Genomic DNA, 18,707 nt, shown 5'->3' on the forward strand with positions numbered 1-18,707 from the left:
TCGTGTGTACGTTCTTGTATTTACAAGGTCCAGCCAGCTACAATGGGTATTTTCATATGTCCTTGAGTGGGTATGACAGAAATGAAACATTCCCACATTCTGGACATTCATAGGGTTTTTCTCAGGAATGAGCTGATGTCTTCAAATGGAACTAACACAACTGAAGGCCTTACCACAAATTTAAATTCAAAAGGCTTTTCTCCACTCTGAGTCCTCCCAAATCTTCAAAAACAGGAAAATCTGAAGGCTTGACCACATTTCCTACATTCTTAACGTTTCTCTGCAGTGTGAGCTCTTTCATGTTTATGAGGGAATGGGAAAGAGTAAATGTTTTACCACATTTCTTACACTCAAGGGGCTTTATTTATTTATTTATTTATTTATTTATTTTTGAGATGCAGTCTCACTCTGTCACCAGGCTGGAGTGCAGTTGCAAAATCTCGGCTCACTGCAACCTCCGCCTCCTGGGTTCAAGTGATTCTCCTGCCTCAGCCTCCTGAGTAGCTGGGATTATAAGCATATGTTACCACACCCAGCTAACTTTTGTATTTTTAGGAGAGACGAGGTTTCACCACGTTGGCCAGGATGGTCTCGATCTCCTGACCTCATGATCCGTATGCACAGGGCTTCCTCCCAAACCCCGTGGCTTTTTATGTCCTTGAAAAAGAACTAAGACAACTGAAATGTGCCACCACGCCCAGCTAATTATTTTCTTTTTCTTTTTTTTTTTTTTTTTGAGATGGCGTCTCACTCTGTCGCCCAGGCTGGAGTGCAGTGGTGCGATCTCGGCTCACGGCAAGCTCCGCCTCCCGGGTTCAGGCCATTCTCCTGCCTCAGCCGCCCAAGTAGCTGGTGTGAGCCACCACGCCCGGCATTATTTCATTTTTTTTGTAGAGACAGGGTTTCACCATGTTGCCCAGGTTGTTTCACATTGTTTTAATCCAGGCTGGTTATGAACTCCTGGGCTCAAGCAATACACACACCTTGGCCTCCCAAAGTGCTGGGATTATAGGCTGAGTCACTACACCTAGCCTCTATATCATGACTTCTTTCATGGTGAGTAAGGTGACTGGAACGAGTGTAGGCTTTACCGCATCTCTTACATTCATAGGGTTTTTCTCCAGTATGAATTCTTTCATGGAGGTGAAGGGAACTGAGGCGACTGAAGGCTTGGTCACATTGTTTACATTCATAGGGTTTCTCTCCACTATGAGTACTTCTATGGTTACAAAGGGAACTCAAACGACTAAAGGCTTTGCCACATTGTTTACATTCATAGGGTCTCTCTCCAGTATAACTGCTTCCATGGTAACGAAGGGAAGTGGAACAGCTGAAGGCTTTATCACATTTGGTACATTTATAGGGTCTTTCTCCAGTGTGAGTCCTTTCATGCGTCTTAAAAGAACAAGAAAATCTGAATGTTTTCCCACATTCCTTACATTCGTAGGGTTTCTCTCCAGTGTGAGTTCGTTCATGTATTAGACAAGAACCGGAAACAGTGAACGCTTTACCACATTGTTTACATTTATAGGGTTTTTCTCCTGTGTGAGTTCTCTGATGTCTTTCAAATGAATTGAGAAAATAAAAAGCTTTCCCACATATCGTACATTTGTAAGCTGGATTTCCACTGTGCATTATCATGTGTCTTCTAACACCTGGAACAGAAACAAAGAATTTCCCACACGGTTCACATTTATATTGCTTCTCTCCATATGGTTTGTATCCTAAGTGAGCTGGGATGTGCCTATTAAGGAGGGAAAGACGTACAAAGACTTTTCCACAAACACTGCATGCACATTGCTTTAATCCAGTAGAAATGTTCTCATTCAGATCAAGATTTGGAATTTGGCTGACAACTTGTCCATCATACTGACTACCTTCTTTGCTTTCACACAGACTCTGTACCATATGATTTCTGTAAAAAAAATGACAAACACATTATTATTGGTTGGTTTAATAACTTTGTACTTATTAATAGGTCTTGGACTTACACTGCTACCAATACCAGGGAAAATGCATTTTTTTTTTTTTTTTTTTGCCATGACAGAATTATTTGAAAGTAAATGGGTTACTACTGAAAACACAGCTACCACCTGCATGGCTATGACCAAAATAGTAAGATTCATATACACAATGTTGTGGTACTATTTTCAAGTAAACTGTTTTCCAAACACTGACTGCTACACTGAAGTACGTTACACTTTGGGTGAAATTTTTCTAAAAAGAAATAAATTTCAAGTGACTCTTATTTGCTTTGATTGCTTGTTTTTAAGTTCATGACATGCTAAGATTCCTTCAGAGGACTTTATTTCCTCTTCTCAGTGCAAATTATCTTATATCTTTCCCAGGTTTTTCAAAGTGATCTTCAATATTCTGGTCTTTCCATTTGTTTCCTAAAATGTAGACCCACAAAATTATCAAGAATTATTACAAACCATAGAAACATTACTAGATTTAATGTTTATTGTACACAGTGCCCATGCCTGATTTCTTCACCAAATCATTCCCTTGCCACATTCCAAATCACAAATAGCACTGATGATAGGGAAATACTTCTGCAATTACATGAAATGTGTTGTCATTCTTACCTACAGAAGCCAGGTTCCTGCAGGTTTCCTGCATCACTTCTCTGAAGAGATTCTTCTCAGCAGAATCTAGCAAAGCCCATTCCTCCTGGGTAAAGTTCACAGCCACATCCTCAAAAGCCACGGAGTCCTAGAACATTCCACACATGTGGATAGAAGGATGGGTGAGACTGACAGCACTGGGAATCTATACTCAATTCATAAGCTGTTTACATGATTCTAAAATTTCCAAGCATTTATTCTATGATTTGATTGTCACAACTTTTACTCTGTTCACACATACTCCCTCCCACACAGCAGTACTAATGCTAGAATTGAACTATTAAAAAAGGCAACAGCAAACTAGAAACACCCATCTCATTAGAGAATCCAGGGAGTAAGATGTGCTGCTAGGAGTTACCTTTTAACTTCACTTTGTACATTTCTAGTATCTGCCATAATAAAGTCCTACCTGATGTGCATAAGTGAGTTAATATTATCATTACTGAGACTACTTATTCTTAAAAACGCTTGCTCACAAAGTTCAATCTTTGTTTGTATTAGTAACTTACATTTTGAAAGGGATTCCACCAACCCAAGTAATAAGAATGACTCATTGCATCTAAATGGCTTATGCAATATATTTGTCAAAACTTTTTCTGCTGAAGGTCTATTATTTTGTGTCACTGCAGTGGTGCTTAGGGAACCAGACACCAAAACACAATCTGAACACTAAGTGTTCAATGAGTTTCCCTGGTAGACAATCTTTTACATGTGCTGTCACTTGTTAACTGGGGAGTTGAGCCCATTCCATGTGATTACACCAAGAGAGAATAGGCTTATTTGAGTAGTAAATAAAATCAATAATTGATTAATTTAACAATACTAATACAACAATTTTTAAAATTTCTATTGCACAATGTCAAGGCAGAAAGGAATAAGAGGAAATATGACACCTGCTTTTTAAAATGACATTAATGTCACCACTTCCAGATGCTATTCCCATGAAATCACATAAATTCCCAAATCAGGTTGTTTTAGGCAAGAAAAACTACTTTTTCTTACATAGTAAAAATGACAAATGTCTAATGATTTTTAGTCATCTAAAAAAAGAGTGATGGCTTGTCTGACATACTTCTAAGATTTTCAAACGAAAATATTCAGGACAGCACAGTATTAGCAGAGAGATGAGCAAGCAGACCAAGGGGAAAAAAAGTCTTAATGATGCAGCATTTATATGGAAAGTTGATGAATGATAGAGTAGGCACTGTAGAATAGAAAAAGAAATCACATGCACTTTAAAATATGAGGCAAACCAGGCTGGTATCTACTTGGGAAAATGTATTGCATTCTTCTCTATTCCATGAACAATAATCAACTTATTATATATTCAAATATGAAAGATAAAACTAGAACGCTTTCGGACGTCACAGGAAGACTTTTTTTTACAAAGGATTAGGCAGAATTTTTTTTATGTAAGAAAAAAATAATAAAGGAACAGACAAACTCAAACATATTAAAATTTAGGGAATAAAAAGAAAATAGAGTGGGCCGGCCATGGTGGCTCACGCCTGTAATCCCAGCACCTTGGGAGGCTGAGGCGGGTGATCACCTGAGGTTGGGAGGTTGAGACCAGCCTGGCCAACATGGCAAAACCCTGTCTTTTTGTTGTTTGTTTGTTTGTTTGTTTTTTGAGACAGACTCTCGCATTGTCACTTGGGCTGGGGTGCAGTGGCAAGATCTTGGCTCACTGCAACCTCCACCTTCCAGGTTCAAGCAATTCTCTTGCCTCAGCCTCCCAAGTAGCTGGGATTACAGGTGCCTGCCATCACGATCAGCTAATTTTTTTGTATTTTTAGTAGAGACAGGGTTTCACCACGTTGGCCAGGCTGCTCTGGAACTCCTGACCTCATGATCCGCCCACCTTGGCCTCCCAAAGTGCTGGGATTACAGGCATGAGCCACTGTGCCAGGCCTAAAACCCCGTTTTTACTAAAAATACAAAAATTAGCTGGGTGTGGTGGTGGGTGCCTATAATCCCAGTTACTCAGGAGGCTGACATAGGAGAATCACTTGAACCCGGGAGGCGGAGGTTGCAGTAAGCAGAGAAGGCGCCACTGCACTCCAGCCGGGCTACAGAGCAAGACAGCATCTCCAAAAAAACAAAAAACAACAACAAAAAACCCTCAGATATCCAGATAAGAGGATACAGATGTGTCCACTGTCATAAATTCTTCACCATGCTACAAGAGGGAAACTGACATTTTGGTGAATATTTGTAAATCATCAATTTATCTATCACACTTTTATTTCACCAGTAGCATTTACAAAGCTAAGTTCTACAATTCCGTTTGAAATTACCCTTAAAAAGAACAGACCTTGGCCGGGCACAGCGGCTCAAGCCTGTAATCCTGCGCTTTGGGAGGCCTAGACGGGCGGATCACGAGGTCAGGAGATCGAGACCATTCTGGCTAACAGGGTGAAACCCTGTCTCTACTAAAAAAAATACGAAAAAAAATAGCCAGGCGAGATGGCGGGCACCTGTAGTCCCAGATACTCGGGAGGCTGAGGCAGGAGAATGGCATGAATCCGGGAGGCGGAGCTTGCAGTGAGCTGAGATCCGGCCACTGCACTCCAGCCTGGGCGACAGAGCGAGACTCCATCTCAAAAACAAAACAAAACAAAACAAAAAAAGAACAGACCTTTAGATTCCGGAGCAAGATGGCCAAATAGGAGCAGCTCCAGCCTCCAGCTCCCAGCGCCAGCAACACAGAGGACGGGTGATTTCTGCATTTTCAACTGAAGTACCGGGTTCATCTCACTGGGGAGTGCCAGACAATTGTTGCTGATCAGCTGGTGCAGCCCAACCAGCGAGAGTTGAAGCAGGGCAAGCCATCGCCTCACCTGGGAAGCGCAAGGGGGAAGGGAATCCCTTTTCCTAGCCAAGGGAAACTGAGACACACCACATCTGGAAAATCAGGTAACTGCCACCCTAATACTGCGCTTTACCAAGGGTCTTAGCAAATGGCACACCAGGAGATTATATCCCACGCCTGGATGGGAGGGTCCCATGCCCAGGGAACCTCCCTCCTTGCTAGCACAGCAGTCTGAGATCTAACTGCAAGGCAACAGCGAGACTGGGGGAGGGGCACCCACCATTGCTGAGGCTTAAGTAGGTAAACAAAGCTGCAGAGAAGCTCAAACTGGGTGGGGCCCACCGCAGCTCAAGGAGGCCTGCCTGTCTCTGTAGACTCCATTTCTGGGGACAGAGCGTAGCTAAACAAAAAGCAGCAGGAACCTCAGCAGAGGTAAATGACCCTGTCTGACAGTTTTGAAGAGACCAGTGGATCTCCCAGCATGGAGGTTGAGATCTGAGAACGGACAGACTCCCTGCTCAAGTGGGTCCCTGACCCCAGAGTAGCCTAACTGGGAGACATCCCCCACTAGGTGCAGACCGACACCTCACACCTCACACGGTGGGGTACACCCCTGAGACGAAGCTTCCAGAGCAAGAATCAGACAGCAACACTCACTGTTCAGCAATATTCTATCTTCTGCAGCCTCCGCTGCTGATACCCAGGCAAACAGCATCTGGAGTGGACCTCAAGCAATCGCCAACAGACCTACAGCTGAGGGTCCTGACTGTTAGAGGGAAAACTAACAAACAGAAAGGACACCCACACCAAAACCCCATCAGTTTGTCACCGTCATCAAAGACCAAAGGCAGATAAAACCACAAAGATAGGAAAAAAGCAGGACAGAAAAGCTGGAAATTCAAAAAATCAGAGCACATCTCCCCCTCCAAAGGAATGCGGGCTCATTGCCAGCAATGGAACAAAGCTGGATGGAGAATGACTTTGACGAGTTGAGAGAAGAAGGCTTCAGTCAATCAAAATTCTCAGAGCTAAAGGAGGAACTACGTAACCAGTGCAAAGAAACTAAAAATCTTGAAAAAAGAATGGAAGAATGGATAACTAGAATAATCAATGCAGAGAAGGCCATAAACGAACTGACAGATAAAAACCATGACACAAGAAATACGTGACAAATGCACAAGCTTCAGTAACTGACTCGATCAACTGGAAGAAAGAGTATCAATGATTGAAGATCAAGTGAATAAAATGAAGCGAGAAGAGAAGTCTAGAGAAAAAAGAAGAAAAAGAAATGAAGAAAGCCTCCAAGAAATATGGGATTATGTGAAAAGACCAAATCTACGTCTGATTGGGGTGCCTGAAAGTGAGGGGGAAAATGAAACCAAGCTGGAAAACACTCCTCAGGATATCATCCAGGAGAACTTCCCCAACCTAGTAAGGCAGGCCAACATTCAAATTCAGGAAATACAGAGAACGCCACAAAGATACTCCTCGAGAAGAGCAACTCCAAGACACATAATTGTCAGATTCACCAAAGTTGAAATGAAAGAAAAAATGTTAAGGGCAGCCAGAGAGAAAGGTCGAGTTACCCACAAAGGGAAGCCCATCAGACTAACAGCAGATCTCTCGGCAGAAACTCTACAAGCCAGAAGAGAGTGGGGGCCAATATTCAACATTCTTAAAGAAAAGAATTTTCAAGCCAGAATTTCATATCCAGCCAAACTAAGTTCCATAAGTGAAGGAGAAATAAAATCCTTTACAGACAAGCAAATGCTTAGAGATTTTGTCACCACCAGGCCTGCCCTACAAGACACCCTGAAGGAAGCACTAAACATGGAAAGGAACAACCAGTACCAGCCATTGCAAAAACATGCCAAAATGTAAAGACCATCGATGCTAGGAAAAAACTGCATCAACTAACGAGCAAAATAATGAGCTAATATCACAATGACAGGATCAAGTTCACACATAACAATATTAACCTTAAATGTAAATGGACTAAATGATCCAATTAAAGACACAGACTGGCAAACTAGATAAAGAGTCAAGACCCATCAGTCTGCTGTATTCAGGAGACCCATCTCACGTGCAGAGACACACATAGGCTCAAAATAAAGGGATGGAGGAAGATCTACCAAGCAAATGAAGAACAAAAAAAAGCAGGGGTTGCAATACTAGTCTCTGATAAAACAGACTTTAAACCATCAAAGATCAAAAGAGACAAAGAAGGCCATTACATAATGATAAAGGGATCGATACAACAGGAAGAGCTAACTATCCTAAATATATATATACCCAATACAGGAGCACCCAGATTCATAAAGCAAGTCCTTAGAGACTTACAAAGAGACTTAGACTCCCATACAACAATAATGGGAGACTTCAACACCCCACTGTGAACATTAGACAGATCAATGAGACAGAAAGTTAACAAGGATATCCAGGAATTAAACTCAACTCTGCACCAAGCGGATCTAATAGACATCTACAGAACTCTCCACCCCAAATCAACAGAATATACATTCTTCTCAGCATCACATCACACTTATTCCAAAATTAACCACATAGTTGGAAGTAAAGCACTGCTCAGCAAACATAAAAGAACAGAAATTATAACAAACTGTGTCTCAGACCACAGTGCAATCAAACTAGAACTCAGGACTAAGAAACTCAATCAAAACCGCTCAACTACATGGAAACTGAACAACCTGCTCCTGAATGACTACTGGGTACATAACTAAATGAAGGCAGAAATAAAGATGTTCTTTGAAACCAATGAGAACAAAGATACAACAGACCAGAATCTCTGGGACACAGTTAAAGCAGTGTGTAGAGGGAAATGTATAGCACTAAATGTCCACAAGAGAAAGCTGGAAAGATCTAAAATTGACACCCTAACATCACAGTTAAAAGAACTAGAGAAGCAAGAGCAAACACATTCAAAAGCTAGCACAAGGCAAGAAATAACTAAGATCAAGCAGAACTGAAGGAGATAGAGACACAAAAAACCCTCCAAAAAGATCAATGAATCCAGGATTTGGTTTTCTGAAAAGATCAACAGAATTGATAGACCACTAGCAAGACTAATAAAGAAAAGAGAGAAGAATCAAATAGATGCAATAAAAAATGATACAGGGGATATCACCACTGACCCCACAGAAATACAAACTACCATCAGAGAATACTATAAACACCTCTACGCAAATAAACTAGAAAACTTAGAAGAAATGGATAATTTCCTGGACACTTACACTCTTCCAAGACTAAACTAGGAAGAAGTTGAATCCTTGAATAGACCAATAGCAGGCTCTGAAATTGAGGCAATTATTAATAGCCTACCAACCAAAAAAAGTCCAGGACCAGATGGATTGACAGCCAAATTCTACCAGAGGTACAAGAAGGAGCTGGTACCATTCCTTCTGAAGCTATTCCAATCAATAGAAAAAGAGCGAATCCTCCCTAACTCATTTTATGAGGCCAACATCATCCTGATACCAAAGCCTGGCAGAGACACAACAAAAAAAGAGAATTTTAGACCAATATCCCTGATGAACATCGATGCAAAAATCCTCAATAAAATACTGGCAAACCGGATCCAGCAGCACATCAAAAAGCTTATCCACCATGATCAAGTGGGCTTCATCCCTGGGATGCAAGGCTGGTTCAACATACGCAAATCAATCAACGTAATCCATCACATAAACAGAACCAAAGACAAAAACTACGTGATTATCTCAATAGATGCAGAAAAGGCCTTCGACAAAATTCAACAGCCCTTCATACTAAAAACTCTCAATAAATTCGGTATTGATGGAATGTATCTCAAAATAATAAGAGCTATTTATGACAAACCCACAGCCAATATCATACTGAATGGGCAAAAACTGGAAGCATTCCCTTTGAAAACTGGCACAAGACAGGGATGCCCTCTCTCACCACTCCTATTCAACATAACGTTGGAAGTTCTGGCTAGGGCAATCAGGCAAGAGAAAGAAATAAAGGGTATTCAGTTAGGAAAAGAAGAAGTCAAATTGTCCCTGTTTGCAGATGACATGATTGTATATTTAGAAAACCCCATCGTCTCAGCCCTAAATCTCCTTAAGCTGATAAGCAACTTCAGCAAAGTCTCAGGATACAAAATCAATGTGAAAATCTCACAAGCATTCTTATGCACCAGTAACAGACAAAAAGAGAGCCAAATCATGAATGAACTTCCATTCACAATTGCTTCAAAGAGAATAAAATACCTAGGAATCCAACTTACAAGGGATGTAGAGGACCTCTTCAAGGAGAACTACAAACCACTGCTCAGTGACATAAAAGAGGACACAAACAAATGGAAGAACATTCCATGCTCATGGATAGGAAGAATCAATATCGTGAAAATGGCCATACTGCCCAAGGTAATTTGTAGATTCAATGCCATCCCCATCAAGCTACCAATGACTTTCTTCACAGAATTGGAAAAAAACTGCTTTAAAGTTCATATGGAACCAAAAAAGACCCCATATTGCCAAGACAATCCTAAGTCAAAAGAACAAAGCTGGAGGCATCAGGCTACCTGACTTTAATCTATACTACAAGGCTACAGTAACCAAAACAGCATGGGACTGGCACCAAAACAGAGATATAGACCAATGGAACAGAACAGAGTCTTCAGAAATAATACCACACATCTACAGCCATCTGATCTTTGACAAACCTGAGAAAAACAAGAAATGGGGAAAGGATTCCCTATTTAATAAATGGTGCTGGGAAAGTTGGCTAGCCATAAGCAGAAAGCTGAAACTGGATCCTTTCCTTACTCCTTATACGAAAGTTAATTCAAGATGGATTAGAGACTTAAATGTTAGACCTAATACCATAAAAACCCTAGAAAAAAAACCTAGGTAATACCATTCAGGAGATAGGCATGGGTAAGGACTTCATGTCTAAAACACTAAAAGCAACAGCAACAAAAGCCAAAATTGACAAATGGGATCTAATTAAACTAAAGAGCTTCTGCATAGCAAAAGAAACTACCATCAGAGTGAACAGGCAACCTACAGAATGGGAGAAAATTTTTGCAATCTACTCTTCTGACAAAGGGCTAATATCCAGAACCTACAAAGAACTCAAACAAATTTACAAGAAAAAAACAAACAACCCCATCAAAAAGTGGGCAAAGGATATGAACAGACATTTCTCAAAAGAAGACATTCATACAGACAACAGACACACGAAAAAATGCTCGTCATCACTGGCCTCAGAGAAATGCAAATCAAAACCACAATGAGATACCATCTCACACCAGTTAGAATGGCAATCATTAAAAAGTCAGGAAACAACAGGTGCTGGAGAGGATGTGGAGAAATAGGAACACTTTTACACTGTTGGTAGGATTGTAAACTAGTGTAACCATTGTGGAAAACAGTATAGTGATTCCTCAAGGATCTAAAACTAGAAATACCATATGACCCAGCCATCGCATTACTGGGTATATACCCAAAGGATTATAAATCATGCTGCTATAAAGACACATGCACACGTATGTTTATTGCAGTACTATTCACAATAGCAAAGACTTAGAATCAACCCAAATGTCCATCCGTGACAGACTGGATTAAGAAAATGTGGCACATATACACCATGGAATACTATGCAGCCATAAAAAAGGATGAGTTCATGTCCTTTGTAGGGACATGGGTGCAGCTGGAAACCATCATTCTCAGCAAACTTTTGTAAGAACAGAAAACCAAACACCACATGTTCTCATTCATAGGTGGGAATTGAACAATGAGATCACTTGGACTCTGGAAGGGGAACATCACACACCAGGGCCTATTATGGGGAGGGGGGAGGGGGGAGGGATGGCATTGGGAGTTATAACTGATGTAAATGACGAGTTGATGGGTGCTGATGAGTTGATGGGTGCAGCACACCAACATGACACATGTATGCATATGTAACAAACCTGTACGTTGTGCACATGTACCCTAGAACTTAAAGTATATATTTTAAAAAAAAAAGAACAGACCTTTAAAACTTACTACACTCACTCTGGAGAAGAAATGAATACAAATTTTTAGCAAATAAAGTACATCATTTTACCTTGCCTCTTTGGAAATAGTATTTTTATCTTTCAAGCTGTACAGACAAAATGTATCTTACAGTCAATGAAAAACTGAAACTCAAATAAGCAGACAAGTCTTTTCAAGGTAACAAACTCAGGGAGAGGCAGTGCTGACTCCAACACAGACCTTTCTAAGTGTCACAGCAGGCCATTCTATCCCTCGGGACACCCATCCTGTTCAGTAAAGTACTCAGTGACCACCTAGGAGGCACTGGCGCTGCTCTTTGTCCTCCTGTGTGCCTTAAGTGTGTTTTCATATTCAGGTTCTTGCACATCCTCTCTGGGGTGGGTTTTCCTTGTCTTTGGGACAGTTTTTCTCTCTTCACAAGTCTGAGACAATCTAGAGAGTAGAAATCATTTCTGCCTTTTCCTCTCAATATCAGCATCCAATTGGCAGACCATCAATGTGTCTCCGAGGAATAAAAACTCGGGCTGGAGGAACAATTTTAATGACCTAACTTTAATGACATTACATTGTATTGTCCTAAAATTTTAATGACCCTAAGGGGTCACCATTTCAGATGAAACTATACCAGGAGATTCCTCTAAGGCCAAGAGCATCCAGCTGCTCCCCTAAGAGACTCTACCCCCTACCTCAGGCTGTCCTTGGGGATGAGATGACCCCAGGGCTGATACTCACTAGACCCTCCAATAGACATGGCCACTGTGGGTATGTGGGTATCCTGGGTCATCCCCAGACAGTTCTAAATGCCAGCACTAGGAAAAGACAGGAGGGTGGCTGAGGACACAACGCCCTGTAAAGTTTTCATGGGGGGACCTCAACCTAAAGACATTTTGGTAATACATACACTTAGGAAAGATGAAAAGAAGAGAGGCACAAAGATGTTTTTTACAGTAGAGTGTCAGATGATTTATTCTCCGCTTTCCTCTCATGTAAAATGTTTGGAAACAGACAAATATTTTGGTCAAGGTGGCTCACGCCTGTAATCCCAGAGCTTTAGGAGGCCAAGGCGGGCGATCAATTAAAGTCAGGAGTTCGAAACCAACCTAGCCAACATGGCGAAACCCTGTGTCTACTAAAAATACGAAAATTAGCTGGACGTGGTGGTGGGTGCCTATAAACCCAGCTACTTGGGAGGCTGAGGCAGGAGAATCGCTTGAACCCAGGAGTCAGAGGTTGCAGTGAGCTGAGACTGCACCATTGCACTCCAGCCTGGCGACAGGGCAAGACTCCGTCTCAAAAAAAAAAAAAAAAAAAAAAAAAACCACATATATATATACACACACACACACACACACATACACATATATGTATATGTATATATGTATGGTTTGCTTCCTCATTAACCTTATCAAAGCCTCTCATTTACGCTCCTCCTGTGGACCCCAAACCACAAACCATGACTGCAGTACCCGTTTTATGAATCGCCGATTTGCTCAAACACAGCGTTTAACGTTTTAACAAAGCCTCAGGCTAATTTTAGGGGGAGAAAGGTGGCACTGGAAGCTCCATGAATCACAGCTCCTCCCACGCTGGAACCACGCACACGGAGTCGGGGCTCTCCCGGATCACCCTCCCGTGGTCACTGCACTACCTGGGTAGGGGAGGCGCGGGATTCCCGAGAGGGCTCCAGCCGGCGGAAGTGGCGCCCACAGGTACAGACAGGACTCAGGGGTCCCGCTGCCCGCCCCGCCTGGCCCTGCACAGAAGGGGACTGAGGCCCGGCTGCGCCGCGGCGGCTGGGTCCGCAGGTTCCGCAGCCGATGGCTGGTTCCAGCAAGTTTTAACCAACCCTCTTCCCCACTTGGGGAAGCTAGGCGCAGTCCACTCACCATTCCTCGGCTTCCCGGGTGTCCAGGCGTCAGCTAGGGATGTCCCAATACCCGCAGGTCACAGGGTGGCAGAGGCTGCTGCAGAGCCACCTGGGCCTCCCAGAGCCAAGAAGCAGCAGCGGAGACTAACAGAGAGAGCCTACTGTGGCGAAGGAGAGACAAAGCGCCCGCCAGCCATATCCTGGAAGCCGCCCTCTCCTTTTCGGCGGCGTGCCTGATTGAACGGTCCCCACCCCAGAGCCCCTGATTGTTTGCGGCTTCAGGCCCCGCCCCCTCAGGCCCCGAGGGACAGGAGATTGTGATCTCACGTGAGGCTGGATGAGGCCAGAATGACCGTTTTGGCCTAGCGGTTTGTAAGGGGTGCGTCCTTCCTGCGCTGGGATCTGACCATGCAAGGAGGACATTCGCATTTAACCTTGTATACAAGGTTATAGCTATTTGTGCATAACATATATATAAAATTGCAAACAATATAATGACAATTCCGTAACTGCCCAGTGGGTTCACCTTGCCTGCTACCTAGACAGAGCTGATTTCTCAAGACGGGGGAATAGCAATAGAGAAAGAGTAATTCGCGCAGAGTCGGCTGTGCGGGAGACCGGAGTTTTTTATCTTATTTTATTTTTCTGAAACAGAGTCTTGCTCTGTCGCCCAGGCTGGAGTGCAGCCTCGGAGTTTTATGATTATTCAAATCAGTCTCCCTGAGCATTTGGGGATAAGAGTATTTAGAAAGTTTATTTTGCCAAGGCTGGGTATGCTTGTGCATGACACAGCCTCAGGATATCCTGATGACAGTTGCCCAAGATGGTCAGAGCACAGCTTGGTTTTGTTGGAGATAAATGCTCGGTAGTGCAAAGTGAAACCAGCACTCAAGCGAAAGTTTTCTCAGCAACGCAATTTACTTCTGCAGAAGCGTGCTGCTTGCATCAATCACAATCGCAAGAGCACACCAACAAAGGAAAGCAGGAGTTTTTATTCCTAAGGCAATCCCTACCTCTGGCATAGGTAGGGGCCAGACCTCAAGCTCTAAACTGACCCGGTTGGCTATTTGTGAATATTTTCCCAAATAAGGAAGGGGTAAGGGGGATGTGAGTTACAAAGGTGGGACGTGTGGTTTCGAAGGGAGAAATGGGTGCAGAGCAGGTAACCAAGGAAACAGATGTGAGTTCTTGATTAGAACTGACAGGAAGGTTGTTTACAGTAACTAAGGGCAAGTAGGCATGGAGAACAAGAAAGTTGAGTTCCAGAACAAAAAACAAGAACGTTAACATGCCAAACCTTGGAAGAGAAACTGACTGTATCTGACAGTTTTATACATTTTAGGGAGACAGGAGATGTCAATCAACATATGTAAGATGAACACTAGTTTGATCCGGTACAACCTGAAGCAAAGGTGGGTCAACTCGAAGCCAGGAGGGGGCTTCCAGGTCACAGGTAGGTGAGAGACTAACGGTTGCATTCTTCTGAGTTTCTGATGAGCCTTTCCAAAGGAGGCAATAAGATACGCATCCTTCTCAGTGAGCAGCGGATGACTTTGAATAGAATGGGAGGCAGGTTTGCCCTAAGCAGTTCCCAGATTGACTTTTCCCTTTATCTTAGCGATTTGGGGGGCCCAAAATATTTTCCTTTCCAATTTCCCCCTTTTGTTTTAAAAATATTTTGGAGAAAGCATTTTAGAAGAAAATCAGTCTCTGGTGCTAGGTTTTGTCTGATTTCTCATGGAGTAGCTGGGATTACAGGCGCGCCACACCATACCTGTCTATATATATATATATATATATATATACACACATACATATATACACACACACACACACACACACACACACATATTTTTTTTTGGTAGAAACGGGGGCCTCTCTCGGTTGCCCAAGCTGGTCTCTGGTGCCCAACGCGGGGCTCCCTGTAATCTCTACAAATAATCCAGTGAAGGAACACTAGAGCGTGGAAAGCAGAGGACGACCGACAAAGGACTCCCGAGTAGGTTTTCACTTCAAGCTCTAGGGTAAGTAGGGCGCTCGGAGAATTCCAGCGAAACCTCGGGAAAATATGGGTCAGGCTGAGAGTAAGTTCGCTAATTACTTAAGCCTTGTGCCGCGGAGGGGTAATTGTGAGTACCCAAAATCTCACAGCTTTGTTCCATCTGGTAGACAAGTATTCTCCTTGGTTCCCGGAATATGTAACCATGAATGTAAAAGATTGGGACAAGGTCGGATCAGACTTAAAACGAGCACAAGAGGGCCACGATATTCCCGTCTCTGCTTGGTCTGTGTGGTCGGCAATTAAAACAGCACTGGAGCCCTTCCACACTGAGGAGGAGAAGGAGTTGTTTCAGGATGACATAGGAAAGTTGAATAATCAGTAGTCTAATTATCAGCAAAGTGAACCATGACAGTCTAGTTTTAAAAAGGGCGAGAAACGGGAAGGTATATATGCTAATCTTCAAAAACTTATAGAGATACAGTGCCACCTACTGCGCCTTTAGGGGAAGGTCTGGAATGGCCATCCCCAGGCCAGCCTTAGGAATTTTTGGAAGGGGAGCCTGAGAAGCGCCTTGCCACTCCCATTGTTGCAGGCCCCGCCAGTAACTATGGTGAAGGGAAGCTTCAGGCTTGTCTAACAGCCAGTTACGATGAGGGAATGATCCAGGCTTGTCCACCTGTTAATTATGGTAGAGGAATGCTGTGAGCCGGTCCAAATACAAATTATGGCACAGGGACAATCCAGGCATCCATTCGCCAGGCACAAAAAATGGGGGATTTGAATGCTTGGCAGTTTCTGGTAATTCTTTCACCAGCTGAGGAGCCCAGAGAACTTGCTCAAGCATGCTGGGAGCCATTTCCTTTTAAAATATTAAAAGACTTAAAGCAAGCAATTGGACAAGATGGGCCAAATTCTCCTTATGTTCATTACTTGTTACAATGTGTGGCTTATAACAGACGTTGAATACCTATGGATTGGGAGGCATTACCCCGATCCACCCTGTCCCCCTCTGAATTTCTCCAGTTTAAAACCTGGTGGACGGATGAAGCAACAAATCAGGCACGCAGAAACGCTCAAGCCCAACGTCCCGTTAATATCACATCTGATCAACTGCTTGGAATCGGACAGGCATGGGGTACTCTAAATCAACAGATGGTAATGGCTGATGAGGCTGTTGATCAGCTCAGAACTACATGCCTAAGAGCCTGGGAAAAAATTCACGACCCTGCTACTGCTTTATCCTTCTTTTCACACAGTTCAACAGGGTCCAAGGGAGCCTTATCCAGATTCTATCACCCGTTTGCAGGGTGCGGCTCAAAAGGCTATTTCCGATTCTCATGCCAAGAAATTGATCACTCAGCTGCTTGCTCATGAAAATGCTAATACAGAATGTCAGGCAGCAATTAGACCTATTAAGGGAAAGGCAGATCTAAATGAGGAAAAAACTTTAAGTGAATACATTAAAGCCTGCGATGGCATTCGGAGACACTTATATAAGGCCAGCCTCCTTCTATAAGGCCAGGGGGAGAGAGGGGGTTGCTATTACTCCCCATTACAATGTGGATCATAATAATTACTCCCCCCTGCAATGTGTGTCCATTATTAGCAGTCTCTTTTGTTCAGGATATTAGGAACAAATTTCACAGGCTGTGTGTACACAGCCTGTGATAGGACAAGGAATACCATCCTCTGCACCTCTGGATATTAGGAACCATATCACACAATGGGTGTACACTTTTTGGGAGATTTGGGGTAATGTCGTCCTGTGTTTCCCTGAATATTGGGAGACATATCACAGGGCGGCTGTACACCCACTACTCTCTTGGCAGGAACATCATACTTTACCTACTGGAAACTAGGAGCAGTATCACAGACTGGGTATCAAGCCGCTGTCATATGGGAAGTAATATCATGCTCTCCCCCACAAGTTATGAGGAACAATATCACAGGGGGGTGTACCTTCTCCGGTAGTGAGAGTAGTATCATCATCTCTTCCTTTTGATGACAGGAACAATATCACAGGGTGGGTGTACACCTCGTGTATTTTTGGAAGCAATGTCATTCTCTCTTCTTCTAGGTTTTACGATTCATATCACAGGCGGGGTGTACAACCCTTGTTATATTGGATGGAATCTCATCCTCTTTCAACCTGTATCTTTAGAACAATATCCCATGGGGGCTGTACATCTCTTCAATATTGGTAGTAATACCATCTTCTCCTTTCCTGGATATCAGAAACAATATCACAGGAGGGGTGTACACCCCTTGCAGTATTGGTAGTAATATCACCTCTCCCTTGTGGTTATTAAGGACAAAATCCCAGGGTGGCTGTACGGTTCCTACTGAGTAATATCATCCACTCACCCCCTGGATATCAGGAACCATATCACAGAAGAGGTGTCCATCCCCTTCGATATTGTCAGCCATGTCATCTTCTTCCTGCCTGAATATTAAGAAGGATACCCCGGCTTTGGGGGCGGTGTACACCCACTGCGATATTGAAAGTAAAATCAGCCTCTTTCCCGCTGGATATTAGGAACTATATCACAGGTGTGTGTGCACCTTCGGCGATATTGGGAGTACTATCAGCCTCCACCCCACTGCATTTTAGGAACAACATACGGGGGGCAGGGTGGTTACACCCCCTGCGTTATTGAGAACAATATTTTTCTCTTTTCCCTGTACAGTAGCAACTACATCACAGGGGTCTGTACACCTTCTGCGATATTGGGATTAATGTTATCCTCTCCACCACTGAATGTCAAAAGCAATACCACAGAAGGGTGTACACCCCCTGCGATATGGCCAGTAATATTATCCTCTCTACCTTTGGATACTAGGAACATCATCACTGGGGCTTGTACACTCCCCTGCGATATTGGGCATAATGTTATCCTCTCTTCCCCTGGATATTAGGAACGATATCCCTGGTGGTGGGAGGTGGAGTACATTAAGAACAATATCACTGGGTGGGTGTACACCCCCTGCAATATTGGGTGTAATATCATCCTCTCTTCTCTAGGATATTAAGAACAGTATCACAGGAGGGGTGTACAGCCACAACCCCTGTGTTATTGGGAGCAATAGCATCTTCTCCCCCCACCCCCGATATAAGGAACAGTATCCCAGGGTGGGTGTACATCCCCTGCGATATTGGGCGTATTGTCATCGTCTCCCAACGTGGATATTGGGCATAATGTCACAGCAGGGTGTACACCTTCTTCGATATTGGGAGTAATATCATTTTCTCCCCGCAGGATTGTAGGCACAATATCGAAGGGGTTTTACAACTCGTGCGATATGGGCAGTAATATCATCCTCTCCCCACCTAGATGTTAGAAACTATATCACAGGTGGCTGCACACTTCTTGCCATATTGGGA

At 43.2% G+C, this 18,707-nt stretch overlaps 1 protein-coding gene across 1 annotated transcript; it reads right to left on the reverse strand.

The window, feature by feature from the left end:
- Positions 1 to 947: 947 nt before the first annotated feature.
- Positions 948 to 13,345, reverse strand: LOC112618312 (zinc finger protein 669-like). Its single transcript, XM_025375255.1, is given in 5 exon segments — positions 948 to 1,918; positions 2,336 to 2,393; positions 2,589 to 2,715; positions 13,105 to 13,201; positions 13,203 to 13,345. Coding segments are annotated over 5 exon segments (1,377 nt in total). The 3' UTR covers positions 948 to 966.
- Positions 13,346 to 18,707: the final 5,362 nt, after the last annotated feature.

The sequence above is a fragment of the Theropithecus gelada genome, chromosome 2 (assembly GCF_003255815.1).
Source record: "Theropithecus gelada isolate Dixy chromosome 2, Tgel_1.0, whole genome shotgun sequence".
NCBI classification, from domain to species: domain Eukaryota; kingdom Metazoa; phylum Chordata; class Mammalia; order Primates; family Cercopithecidae; genus Theropithecus; species Theropithecus gelada.